The sequence below is a fragment of the Ambystoma mexicanum genome, chromosome 4p, assembly GCF_040938575.1.
Source record: "Ambystoma mexicanum isolate Mex_15411 chromosome 4p, UKY_AmexF1_1, whole genome shotgun sequence".
NCBI lineage: Eukaryota > Metazoa > Chordata > Amphibia > Caudata > Ambystomatidae > Ambystoma > Ambystoma mexicanum.
Window position 1 is genome coordinate 1,111,299,946 of NC_090927.1, and position 13,706 is coordinate 1,111,313,651.

General features: G+C 50.8%; 1 protein-coding gene across 1 annotated transcript in view; it reads right to left on the minus strand.

Moving 5' to 3' along the window:
* SOS1 (SOS Ras/Rac guanine nucleotide exchange factor 1) overlaps positions 1-13,706 on the minus strand; it is a 2,649,334-nt gene that overhangs the window by 1,900,217 nt on the left and 735,411 nt on the right. The window contains exon 7 of the mRNA XM_069606702.1: positions 977-1,087. Within this exon, the coding sequence (XP_069462803.1) occupies positions 977-1,087 (111 nt within the window). The remainder of the gene's footprint in view (positions 1-976; positions 1,088-13,706) is intronic.

Consider the following 13,706-nt stretch of genomic DNA (forward strand, 5'->3'; position numbering starts at 1 on the left):
GCTTTGCTAGGGTGGATCCTCATTCTCCGTTTGGAATGTCTGGGACCGGATCACCGTTGGGACTAGTGTTTCCTCTGCGAATCCCTTTCGGTCTAGGCACTTCAGCGTCGTCTTCGTCGGTGGGAGGAGATCTTCCAAAGTTCCTCCACCACATTTTCAACACTTCATCGACGCAAAGAGACGCCCGGTAAATTCCTTACTTTTAAGGTCACCCCGGCCGGGGGGAATCCTTCCCGGGGTCCTCCAGCTACCCCGCGTAAAAAGAGGACACATTTTTCAATTTGATGTTTTACAAAAAGTGTTCTGGTCCCGTCCCACAGGACTGAATGTCCCAAAAGTAAAGAGGAAAGGGGACGGGACGTATGAGTAGCTCATTGTAGTTTTGTTGCCACTCATGTTGTGAAGAATATAGTTTCTCACCAGACCTGGACTTTACTTGTTTTCTTCCAATCAAATACATAGTCAGTACTAACTGTCTAGATCCAAAGTTGCCATGTAGCCAGATGTAATCAGAACATCATCCAGTCTCTACTTTAGCCAAAAGCACTGCGTTCTTGACTCCATAGTTTTGCTTTGTCCAAATAAGTATAAATCCCAGCATGCAAAGCACAAGCATTCTTGAAGTGAAGAGAGCAGTTGGACTTATGAGAGGCAGATTTATTGCACCACAATACTAAAAAATTGAAACCCACAAGAAATTGTAGAGAAGACCTAAATAAAGGAAGTTGAGCCAGTAAACTGGTAAACCACGATTCCTGCTCATTAAAACAGAACACAATTCCTAATCTACGGAGGATTCGTAATAAAAAATATATCATGTTTCCACGGTCCATAGAATGCAACATCATTCACATATTGCTCTACAGCAGGGGTGGTCCACCTGAGTGATTCTAGATGTTTAAGACTCGGACATCGTTAATCGTGATTGCTGCAGAACTATTATGCTCTAGAACATTAAAATAACAGATGGAAGTACCTGTAAGTAAAGAGCTGCTCCAGGTTTTGACAAGTGACTAAGAAAATGGTCATGGAAGCCACTACGCAAAACCTCTTGTGCATACGATTCATATGGGTCAAATGCCAATTCCTTGAGAAAAAAAAAAAGAAATGGGACATTGGATAAGTTGACAAAAAACTTACATAATACACTGAACAAACTATGCATCACCTCTTTAAAATGTAAACTTCACACAACATGTTCTACAAAGCGCATCTGTACAATATTTCGACTTGTCGTACAGCACATACAAAATGGAGACAAAGACAGGATAACTCCAAGTCTTACCTGTACCAAATGGACAACCGAGAACAAAGCCACTTATATGCACCTTTGCAGAGGAAGTGAGTCTTTGCCATTCTGAAAGAAGAGAGACTGCATGATCCCCCCCACCAAACAAAACAGGGAACAGCTTTGTCTTCACTCAATGCCAGAAAACTCGCTTACTGACCTTGGGTTCGTTGGATGCTGGTCTCTCCCCACTTAAATGGCTAAAATCCATGCCTGGCAAAGTTAAGGGCCGGATATCTAGGTGCACTTGCACACTAATCTTTGTCAGATTTCAAGACATTCAACTCTTCGGTCAACCTCTTTCACCCACTACCATCAAGTTGTCATTTGGCTTTGAATTAGTTTACTCTCACGCCCACTTTGTGGTAAAGGACTCCTACCAATCAAAAGAATGCAACCGCTGTGCAGCCACATTCAATCTCCAACAGGAAACTGTTTCAGGATGCTCCTCCTTCACTTGCCTCATAGCCTCTCCCATCACTTCCCAGGGATCATAACCGTTCATGATCACAAGTCGGGGATCTCAAGTGTCTTCTTGAAAAAGCATATAAACAAAAACAGGCGAAGACCTGATGCTTGAAATGACAATGGCAGACAAAACCTTACAACAATGACCAACCAATTCTCAATACAGAACTTAATAATTTTGATTCAGTGTCGGAAGAGTTGAGCTGTGCCTCCACTTTTGATAAATCCCTTGGCCTTTCCAAATCACCTCACCTTCACCACCCAGATGAGCGTCAGAACTTCAGGCAAATTAGAGCAATAGCAACAAACATTCTACTTACCACTATCATGTATGCTGTTTCAGATATCTAATGTTTCAAACGTGGGAGACTTATTCCAATCTAATGTTCCCTCTGGGTCAAGGCATTTTAGAGCTGATAATGCAAACATGTGCACTTACTAACACATTCTCCTCTGAGGAAAAGGAGCACAAACTGTCGAAATTTCGGTGCATGTTTTGTTTTAGTTGCAGTATCATTTGGTGCAGAGGAAGTTGACATGGACGTAGGGTTTAGGCCTTGCCTCGAGTGAAAAACGTTAGGAGCGGATGTCCTTTTTCAACCGACACGGAAGAAGCGGAGGTTGCCATCTCCGCTGAGGATTTCGGCCCGTCAAAGAAGTTCCAGTGGATGAATTGTGTTTAGTTTTGATGTGTTCCTGTGGAGGGCACCAAAACATTGCAGTGAGCCGATGTTGTGCCTTTAGCCTTGTGCCTAGGTGAAGTCTCCATAACAGAACATGACGCTTGCCGTTCGCAGCTGGGGACTGGCTGTGTTTTCCTGAGTTTCCCTGATCTGATATTTCTTAGGCTTCAGATTCAAAACCGGGGCTGTGCTGTCCTGGCTGTGACTCTACCGCTCCAGCGAGGTAGTTAGTAGATGCCTCAGCCTGCATTGAGAAAGCCGGCCAGCGTTTCAATCGCCGATCTTTAGTGTTTGAGAAATAAAAAGCTAACACAACCGTCATTTGTCATCTTGGTGATCCACAGGGAAGCAATTGCAAACCTTGTGTTTTTCCAAGGAAACTTTTCGTTGCACATGGGCCATCATTTAAAGGGAGTATTCATGTCGGAAGCTGGAGGACAGCAAGATAAATAATATTACAAGGGGGGAACTGTAAAGAGGCGCTCTCCTTGCCTCCAAGTGTTACTGTCTTTTCCCCACTGTCCCTGCTGTGAAGGAAGTGGCCTGTAGATGTAGCCATCGAGTGCAGACCTCTGGTGGTTTCTGAAGTGGTTGTGCTCCATCGAGAGCCATCAGTAGAAGGGTTAAACTAAAACTTTAACAAATATATATACATATTGTGCTCGTTAATGAGTAAATAATCACTTTGAGAACTGCGCAGAGTTCGACCAACCAGATGGCAGAGAAATAAAATAAAAAAATATGAGGACCTCGACACGCGAGGGATCATGTGTACAGTACACATCACAGTAGGGATAGTATTACAATAACGCCCAGTCAATGGCCCTTTTTTTGAAATTGAAAAAACGTATGTAATACTCTGCACCAACCACTAGATGTCGGCCTATGCAAAGCATATGTGTTTAAGGCTCATTTACGAGTCCCCCACATCTATGTCAATCTATTTTCAAATTTAAACAGAGAAGAAATAGTGTTAACTACTGGCAGTGTTACATCGTTTGACACAAATAATGTTTTTAACTCTGTGGTCTGTTTTTATTTCCCAGGTTTCCTTGCTTCCATTAGGATTTTGATTATTATGCATGTATATCCTGGTTTAATTAACATTCTTCTATATTTTGTGATCACCCTTTTTTCATGTGTTCCCTTTTCTTCTAAAGAATCATTTTCATCTTACATGATCAGTTTTTAATAACATGTAACGTATTAACATGAAGCACTTGTATCTTTTCTAACAGGAAAGGAACATGTTACTTACCTGTAACTGTTGTTCTCCAGCATGGGTCTGGCATGGATGGGCATGGATTCACATGCTCATGAATATTCCCCACCATCAGGCTGGGAATCCTCGGTCAAGAAAAAAGAAATCAGTTTGAGTTTTGTTTCTGAACTGTCTTTCTACTAATAACCAATCACTGGTCTCTGGGTCATACTGCCCCAAGCCAATGACTGCCCTCTACCTAAGCTCCTCCTCTGGCAGCCATCTTCAGATTTTGTAGCACATAAAGTGCCAGTAGGACCAAAAGAAGAGCCTCAGAGGGGTTGGAGGGAGGGTTTGCATGTGAATCCATGCCAGACCCCTGCTGGAGAACAGCAGTTACAGGTAAGTAACTTGATCCTTCTCTAGCATGGGGTCTAGCATGGATTCACATGCTCATGAATACAAGAATACATAGCAGTATACACATGCACAACCACGGTAGGTGGCAAGACTCAACATTAAGCATTTCATCAACACAACATTAAGCATCTCTTACCTCCTCACCAGGCTCACCTTCAAGCGAACAGGTTGCGCAGCACTGCTTGGCTGACTCTGGACTCCTCCCTGGATTCGCCCGGTCGGCGCAGTAGATTTTCGTGAAGGTGTGCATCGACCTCCACATAGCAGCCCTGCAGATGTCCAACAGGGGCACACCAGACAGGAATGCCGCAGTAGCAGCGATCGCTCTGGTGAAATGGGCTCTCAGACAGTCAAGCAACGGCCGGTTTGCCAACTGGTGACAGTGCATGATGCAGCCGGAGAGCCATCTGGAAATGGAAGCCTTGGAGAGGGCCTTCCCTTGGTTCACAAGGTCAAAGTTCAGAAATAGCTGTGATGTCTTCCGAAAACTATTCATGCAGTCCACGTAGAACTTCAGCGCTCTAGCCAGATCCATCGAGTGCAAAGTCCTCTCAGCCGGCTACGAATGCGATGGGAAGAAAACGGGCAACACCAAGGGCTCGTTGCGATGGAAGTCCGACGGCACCTTGGGCATGAAGGAGGGGTGCGTCTTCAGCACTACCCTCGTCTCGTGGAATGTCAGGTAAGGGGGCTTACAGGAGAGGGCCTGGATCTCTCCCACTCGTCGTGTGGATGTGATAGCCATAAGAAACACTGTCTTCCACGATAGAGATTTCAGCTGTGCCGAATGCAAAGGCTCGAACGGCGGAACCCATGAGCCTGGTCAGCACCACGTTGATCTCCCACGCCGGGGCCGGAGCCTTCACCGATGGGAACGAGTTGAACTGTTTTTTCATGAAATCCTTCACCAGGCAGAGGGGCCACAGCGATGACCACCCCGGAGTTCTGGTGTAGCGAGAGATAGCCGCCAGATGAATTTTGATGGAGGCATGTGCCAGCCCCGCCTTGGCCAGCGACAGCAAGTACAGCAGCACTTGAGGGGCCGTAATCCATAGTGGGTTGATCTTCTGTACCCAGCACCAGACAGAGAACCTCTTCCATTTATGTCCTTAGCACTTAAGAATCAATGGAAGCCATGGCCTTGGCAAATACCTCCTTGTAGTCCGCCAGGATATCGTAGCCTCCGAACTCTAGTGATGCAGGAGCCAGGCCTGCAGGTTCAGCGATCCAGGATCGTGATGCAGAATCGCGCCTCCTTCCATGGCGAGAAGAACCACGCCCGTCAGCAGCTTGACTGGAGGGGACGCTGACATGCCCAGAATGTCCGAGAACCACAGCTGTCTCGGCCACGCCGGTGCGACGAGGATCATCCTGCACCGGGACCATCTGAGTTGACTGATGAGTCGCAGAAGCATCGGCAACGGTGGGAATGCATAGAGGAACAGGCCGTCCCAGGCAAAGGAGAATGCGTCCCCCAAGTTCCCCGGCTGGGGAAACCTGCTGGCGAACTTCCGGCACTTGGTGTTTGCCGCCGTCGCAAACAGATCGATCTGGGGATTGCCCCATTGTAGGAATAGATCATCTACCTGATCTTGCCGAAGCTACCACTCGTGGCAAGAGCGCAGCTCCCTGCTGAGTGAGTCGGCAACTGTGTTCTTCACTCCCGTCACGTGAAAGGGTACTAGGAACATCCCTTGGGCGACGGCCCAGTGCCACAGATCTTGAGCTTCCTTGGAGAGAGCCGGATAATCTGGTGCCCCCCTGCTTCCGGATGTAGAACATTGTGGTGGTGTTGTCGGTGAAGACCCGTACCACCTTGCCCTTGAGGGACGGAAGGAAGGACCTGAGAGCCCTGAATACGGCCCGAGCTCCAGGATGTTGATGTGCAGCTCCGTCTCCTCTGGGAGCCAAAGGCCTCTTGCGTGGAGATCTCCGGTGTGCGCGCCCCATCCCTCCAGAGAGGCATCCGTCATCACAGTTTCCTGATGCGCTGGGGTCTGGAAGTCCATGCCGACCGCAGGATGCGTGCAGGTGTCCCACCACCAGATCGCTTATCGGAAAGTCTCGTTGAGGGCGATCTTGTCCTCAAAGCTTCCCGCCACTTGAAATCAACAGGCGTCGAGGAACTCCTGCAGCGGCCGCATCCGCAACCTGCACAGCCGCACGAGGTAGATGACATCATGCCGAGTAGGGACTTGATGGACCTCACCCTGGCAACTTCCATGGTCAACAGCCGTTGTACCTTGCCCAGGATGGCCTTTATCCTCTCCTCCGACGGTGAAGCCAGCCGCCCCACCGCGTTGAGCCTGGCTCCCAGGAACAGAGCGTCCTGCGATGGCACCAAGCAGGACTTCACATAGTTGATCAAGAACCCCAGTTCCGTGAGCAGCTGTGTGGTCGACGGCGAGTTCCCTGGACTTCGGTCGGATGAGCCAATCGTCCAGATAGGGGTAGACGTGGATCCCCTGCAGGCACAGACGCGCCGCCAGGAACTTGAGGACCATTGGCGCCGACTTCAAACCGAAGGGCAGTGTCTTGAACTGATAGTGCCACCCTTGGACCACAAACCACAGACATTTTCGATGTCCCTTGCGTATGGGGATGTGGAAGTATGCATCCTCCAGGTCCAGTGACAACCGGAAGTCCCCTTCTTCCAGCAGTCCTAGCACATGCTGAAGGGTGACCATCCAGAATTTTTGGTATTTTATGTGTTTGTTGATGCGGCAGAGATCTAGGATTGGCGGCCAGCCACCGGTCTTCTTTCGGACGAGGAAGTACTGCAAGTATACTCCGGAGCCTCTTCGGGACGAGCTCCATCACATCCTTTTCCAGCATCGCTCGTACCTCCAGAAGTAGCTGTGGAATGTGGTTTTCTTTCCAGGCCACCGGTGGAAAGTGGGGACCCTTCCTTTGGAACTCCAGAGTGTCTCCGTGGGCCAGGGCATCCAGCACCCAACGGTTGGTGGAGATGGATTTCCACATGCCGACGAAGTTCGCCAGCCGGCCTCTCTCCGGGGTGCTCGGGTGGGGGCTCGACTTCATGGCAGGTTCAGTCCTGCTTTGCCGAGACCTTGCCACCTTCGGCCTCGTGGCCACGACAACGATGTCCACCGGCCTTGCTGCAGTCCCTGTAGGCTTCCTGCGATGAAGAACGGGCCGCCTGACGGTACGACAAAGAGCTGCTGCCGAATGCTTTGGAGGCACCTTGAGACTTGCCTCCAGAGGTCCGAAAGGACGGCTGTCTCTGATGGAGCGTGCCCAAGGCACGGGCCGTCTCGGTGTCCACCTTAATGGCCTGCAGTTACTCCGTCCACTGCCTTGACGAACAGGTTGTTCCCATTGAAGGGCATGTCCAGTACCCTGGTCTGTACGTCCTGAGGGAAATCGGTGGCCCTGAGCCAACCGCACCGGCGAAGGCAAACGCTGTTACCCATCTGGCGAAAACCTTTGTCAGCGATGTTCGTGGCTACCGTTATGGCGTGGTCAGAAGCCACCACCTGCAGGATTTTGAGGGTCTCCGCTCTCTTGTCAGGAGGAAATCCAGAAGGGGGCGATTTTAAACCACAGCTCCCTATCGTAGCGGGCCACAATAGCGAGAGCGTTGGCCGCCTTAATGGTTGTCGCTGCCGATGAGATGACCTGACGTCCCATGGCATCCAGCTTCTTCCCCTCGCCTTCCAACAGCGAATTGGAAGTCGATGCAGAGACTACTGAGTCCAGGCACGGCTGGGCCCTGAGGCACATAGGAGCGGAATCTGATACCGGTACTACTTCTCATACCGGCCTCTCTTCGCAGGGGCTGTGGACAGGTTCTTCAGAAGGGACAGTGCCTCGTCTCAGATGTCGTCAAACAGCGGGACTGAGTACGGTCTTCCTCTTGGCCTCTCATCTTTGATAAAGGAATCCCTCCTTCTGCTCTTCGGGGCATAGCTGGAAGAGCTCTGAGGCCCTGGCGATCTTGGCGTGAATCGAGCCAATTACGTCGGGAGGGGAAGCCCAGGGAGGGGTCGACGGGAGATCTGTTCCATCGTCACCGTCTCTGTCCCCGTCTCGTCCCTCGGTGGAGGGGATGGAGGTTAATGATGGGATGGAGGTGAAGGATGGAAGGGCGGGGGAGGATGGATCTGCCTTCGCTTGAATGGTGGGCTCTCAGACAGTCCAGGCGCCGCTGGGTCGTCCGCCGGAGGCAAGGGCAACCATGTCCTTATTTCTGTGCACAGCGTGTGAAAGGCTAAAGAGATATCCCATGACCTGCCCACGGTGGAGGCAGCGGTTGAGACGGTAGTGTCGGCAACGGTGTAGAGTCCTCCGGCACTTAGTCGATCTGCAGTTCCTCGCCATCTCCCCAGTCGCTTACCGCGTCTGCCTCGTTGGGGTCCTTCCTGTAGGCCCTGACCTCAGTGAATCGCTTGTCAAGAACTATCTTGAGTCCTGAAAGCTCATCCTCGGAGGATATATCTGAGTCCGGTAGGACTATAGTGCCCCCCCCCCTTTTTCGCACCCAGGGGCTTCACGTCTTATCGATGGGCGTGAAAGACAATTCCCCTCCAGATGGGCTGGGAAACTCTAGGCTTGAGGGTCGTTTCCACTGGGGCAACCTCCACGATATTCGCCAGGGATGCCACCACTCCCTCAATCGAAGCCTTAGCCTGGTGAATCTGGGCCTTCGCGATCTTAGGCGCGCCTGATCCTTCACCGTGGGGGGAGGGCCACTGCCTCGCTCCCCCTTGGCTTTCTCCATCGGAACTGACCGGGTCTTCTCCAGAAGCTTACCCCGGTTGTCCGATTTCCTTTTCATCGAGCCGGAGCGTTGGCTCGTGGTTGACAGTATCATTGATGTTGCCCGGCCTGGCAGCCAAGGACCCCGTACCAACGGCGCTCCCCGTGCCCTCGGGCTCGAAGTGCTTTGCTTTATGTTGGGCCCCTGTCGCCAGAGTGCCCTCAAAGGTCTAAGAAGACCGCTTGGATTTTCTCTTCGGAGAAATACATTGCCAGGGCTCACCTGCCACCGGGCTTTTCGACTCCAGCCAGTCAGTCGCTTGTGGCGATCCTTCATAGTACGGGAGGACATGTCCTTGCAGAATGCACAGGTCTCCTCGACGTGCGATTTATCTGTGTGCAGGCAGTTGAGGCACCGTGAGTGCCCATCTTCTTTGAAGACGCTCTGTAGTCTACATCCTGGGCAGATCCCAAACAGAGGTGTCTAGTCTCCCTCGTCTTCGGCCATGACCACGAGGGGTAGGCCTGCACGATCTTCTGGAATCCTCCAAGAAGTGAAATTCGACGAAAAATCTCTTGAGGGGCATAGAGATTTCCGAAACTGGTCCCCGTTGATCGGAAGATGAATCGGTGGAGCTTGAGGCTCGATTTGACCGAAAAAATAAGAGTCAACTCTTTGCAGTACAGCTCGAGAGCTAGGCACAAGGACTCCCAATACTTGAACGTGCGGTCAAAATCTGAAGATGGCTGCCAGAGGAGGGGCTTAGGAAAAGGGCAGTTAGTGGCTGGCGGCAACGAAACTGAAACCTATTTTTTTTTTCTTTATCGAGGATTCCCAGCCTGAAGACTGGGAATATTCATGAGCCTGGGAATCCATCCCAGACCCCCATGCAGGAGAATAATAAGTTACTTACTGTAGTCCATAGTCCCCTTTCCTCCATACTGCATGGGCGTCCCTCGTTAGGGATGGGAGACAGAACATTTTTCACCAGAATAAATCTTCTTCCCCTTTAAATTTCGAGGAGCGGCCCTGGGAAATGCGCTCCTCTGACTCCACCCACCAGCGCTACTCCTCAGTCCCTTTTGACGCATCGACAATATTTACCATTGCCTAATGAAACCAGTTTTTTTAAGGACGACGACGGCACAACATATGGAGGAAAGGGCACTATGGACTAGGAATACATTAGTCACTACAGTGAGTAATTTATTACTCCTACGTCCAGTGACCTTTCCTCCAGGATGCATGGGCAATTACAACTGAATGTAGCCCCATGGTGGAGAGGTGACACTCATAAGAAAACAAGTTCCTTAACACTGCCTGCCCAAATGCTGTGCCCGACCTGGAGCTGGCATCCAAACAGTAGTGCTTGCTGAAGGCCGAAGGCATAGCCCACATAGCCGCCCTGCTGATGACCTGCCACAGAATGTGTCTCTGAAAAGCCACAGCTGCTTCGCTCTGATAGCCTGGGCATGCATATTTGCCGGGAGTGGTTTGTGCTGCCCCGCAAAAGCCTCTTTGATGGCCACCATCCATCTTGCTATGGAGGCTTTGGAAGCTTGATAGCCTGGCCTTGACCCACCGAAGGGGACAAAGAGAGCTTCCGATTTATGGAAGCTTTTAGTCCTGTCCAGGCAGAATTTTAGTGTGCCTGACGTCTAGACAGTGCAAAACCCTCTGAGCATCGTCCTTCAGGTCAGCAAAGAAGGTAGGTAACACTATCTCCTCACTCAGATGGAAAGTGGACACCGCCTTTGGTAAGAATGCAGGGTGTGTTCTAAGCACCACCTTGTCCTTATGGAAGTTAGGATAAAGTTCTGAAGCCACCAGTGCATGGATTTCACTGACCCTGTGTGCAGATCCAAGTCCCACCAGTAGTGCTGTTTTGACAGTTACTAGCTTGATGTCTGCAGACACCACGCGCTCGAATGGTTTATGAGCGAGGGCGGCCAAGACCAGATTAAGATCCCACACTGGGCGTGGCTTCTTGAAAGGCGGGTAGAGCCTGGTGAGGCCCGCCAGATGTCTTAACCACTGGATTAGAGGAAGAAAATGCCCCCTCCTCCGAGGTCTGGTAGGCTCCGATTGCCGCCAAATAGGTGTGACATGTGTCCACCTGCACCCCTGATTGTGCGAGGTGTGCAGATAAGGATAGGACATCGTCCAGAGTGCAGGTCAATGGCTCGACATCCTTTGACGAAGCGCAGTGGCAGAACCAAGTCCACTTGCTTTTGTACTGGCTCCTGGTAGCATTGGTCCTAGCACCATGTTTAATGTCTAGGTTAGCTTGAGACAGATGTTGATGCCTTAGTGTGACCTGTTTAGGAATTTTTATCTGCTTTGCATCGCCCAGAGAGCCCCAGTCTTGTCCCTGCAAGGAAGCAAACTGGGGGCACCACCTGCAGGACCAGGTGGCAAACAGATGACCCCATCTATTGAAGAGCCCCTGAAGGACTTGTTTGTCCAAATGCCATTCAAAGTTGTCCGCACCCTGTCTGCTGAGCCTGTCCACCTCCAGGTTGGACTCCCCCGGGAGGTGGATCGCCCTCAAGTGCATGGTGTTCTCCAGAGCCCAAACCCAGATGTTGCCTGCCAAGGTGCATAGGGGAGGAGACCTAGTGCCACCCTGCTAGTTGATTTAATACATGCTGGTGGAGTTGTCAGTTTGGATGAGGATCATTTTACCAATGATCATCGGAAGGAAGGAAGGCTTTGAGAGTAAGCCAGATTGCCTTCAGCTCTAGCCAATTGATATGGTGGTCCTGATCCTGAAGAGACCAACCTCCATGGACGCTGTGGTGGTCCAGTGTGGCTCCCCAGCACTCCAAGGACGAGTCTGTGGTGATGGTAACCTGCAGCGCTCGTCTGCCTATCCACAGGTTGCAGTCCGCGCTCCACCAGAGTAGGTCCTGGTGGAGAGAGGGAGGAATGCTGACGGGTTTCGCCTGGAAACCCCGCTCCCGACTCCATGAGGCTGCCAAGTGCAGTTGAAATGGTCCCATTTTGAGCCTTGTGTATGGCACCGCTACTCTACATGCCGCGCCACGATACCCAAGAGATGTTGGTACCACACCACGCTGAGGTCACCGCTTTGCTGAGAAAATGACCAGTGGCCCTCTTGATGGCTGTGATTTTGTCCTCTGAGCGAAAAACCCTCTCAGTGCTTGTATCCCCCAGATGAGGCCCAGGAACCATAGAGTCTGCGCAGGCTCCAGCTGTGACTTCTTGAGATTGATGGAAAATCCCAACTCGTGTAGTGTATTCATGAGGGCGGAGGAGATGTGATCGGCCACCTCCGGGGATCTCGCCCTGACGAGCCAGTCTAGGTACGGATAGATATGGTGACCCCGGGCCCTGAGAAGGGCTGCCACCGCATTTATAAGTCTGATAAAAACCCTGGGGCCTTAATTGAGGCCAAAGGGTATAACCTTGTATTGGAAATGGAAGGCCATGATCCTGAAACTCAAAGGACCGATGAGGCTGCGAAATCGGGACGTGTAAGTATGCTTCCTTCAGATCCAGGGAGCACATCCAATCTTCTCTGCACAGTGTCTCTGCAATAAGTGCTGGGGTAACCATCTTGAAGTTTTGAAGAGGGAGGGAAAGGTTTAAGGTGGAAAGGTCCAACACAACTCAGGCCAGCCTGGTTCTTCTTGTGTATGGCAAAAATCCTGGAATAGAAGCCCATGCCCCGCTGGGAGGCTGGGACTCCTTCCACTGCCTGACTCCATGAGCAATCGAATTTCCGCCAACAGAGTTGCTATCCCAATCTGTGGGAGTAGAGGAGAGGGCGGAGGGAGGAACTGGTAGGAGGTAGCCCGTGGACACTACTGGGAGGTGTCTGTGAACCTTGCACGCCAATACTGTGCCTTTGTTGGTGCGTCTGGCTGTACATTTTGGGCATAGACTTTGTGAGGATAGATAAGTATTTCGCAGTCTGCAAACTGTTTTTCTTTTTATCCAGTTCCTCATCGGTGATGGAATGAAAAAGGTCACCACCCTCGAATGGAAGGTCCAATATGCGTTCCTGGAGGTCTGGTTGAACTTGGTGGCCCTTAGCCAGGCAGTCCTTCTCATGTCTGTGGCGATGCAGACAACATGTCCTGAGGTGTCTATATGCGCCACAGTGGACTCCATGATGTCCTGAGCCACCATTTTTGCTTCTGCCAGCCCTGCCCTGAAGCGCGCCTCACTCCGCACCGGAAGTTGTGGAAGGAAATCAGCTATTTCCCGCCAAAGTCTCTGGTTAACAGCTGCAAGCATATTATCCGCATTAGACTTATGAAGTTGTAGGGAGGCGTTGAAATAGACCTTTCCATATGCCTCCAAGATCCTTTCCTTGTCTAGGAGTGCCGAGGACAAGGTGGCCGAGGAAGACTGCGGCTTGCAGTAGAGAGGCCACAGCAATCACCGAGGAGTGTGGTTGAGGGTGTGCCGACAGCAAGATTGGATCCCCCTCCAATTGCCTGTTAGGAAGAATTCTCATCTTTGGCTAATTTCCCTCACCTAGTCAGTCCCCCAGCAGCTTTGCTGGACTTCTGGAGTTTATTTTTTTCCACTTGGTAAGAGTGAGAGTTTTTTCCCCCCCTCTTACCTGTGTTTTGCTATGTGTTTCCACCTGTTTTTGAGATTGTGAACTCTGGAGTACACCACTTCAGTAGCCCTCTTCTTTTTGTGCGTCACACCGCACCTTCAGTGCCGTGACACAGGGTTGTCTTTGAGACTTCCCTCGACTCCATTTCTGTGGCGACTACCGTCCCCCAGAAAAGGGTAAAGTTACCATTAACTTTACTGGTCAATCTACCACAGATCCAGTACACCCCATCTTCCATGGAGTACTGGAAAGGGTTAATTCGTAGCCCTTTTTATCTGTACCTCCTAGAGCATTGTTTCGCTCTTAACATTTAGACTTGGCTGGTGGCAGTG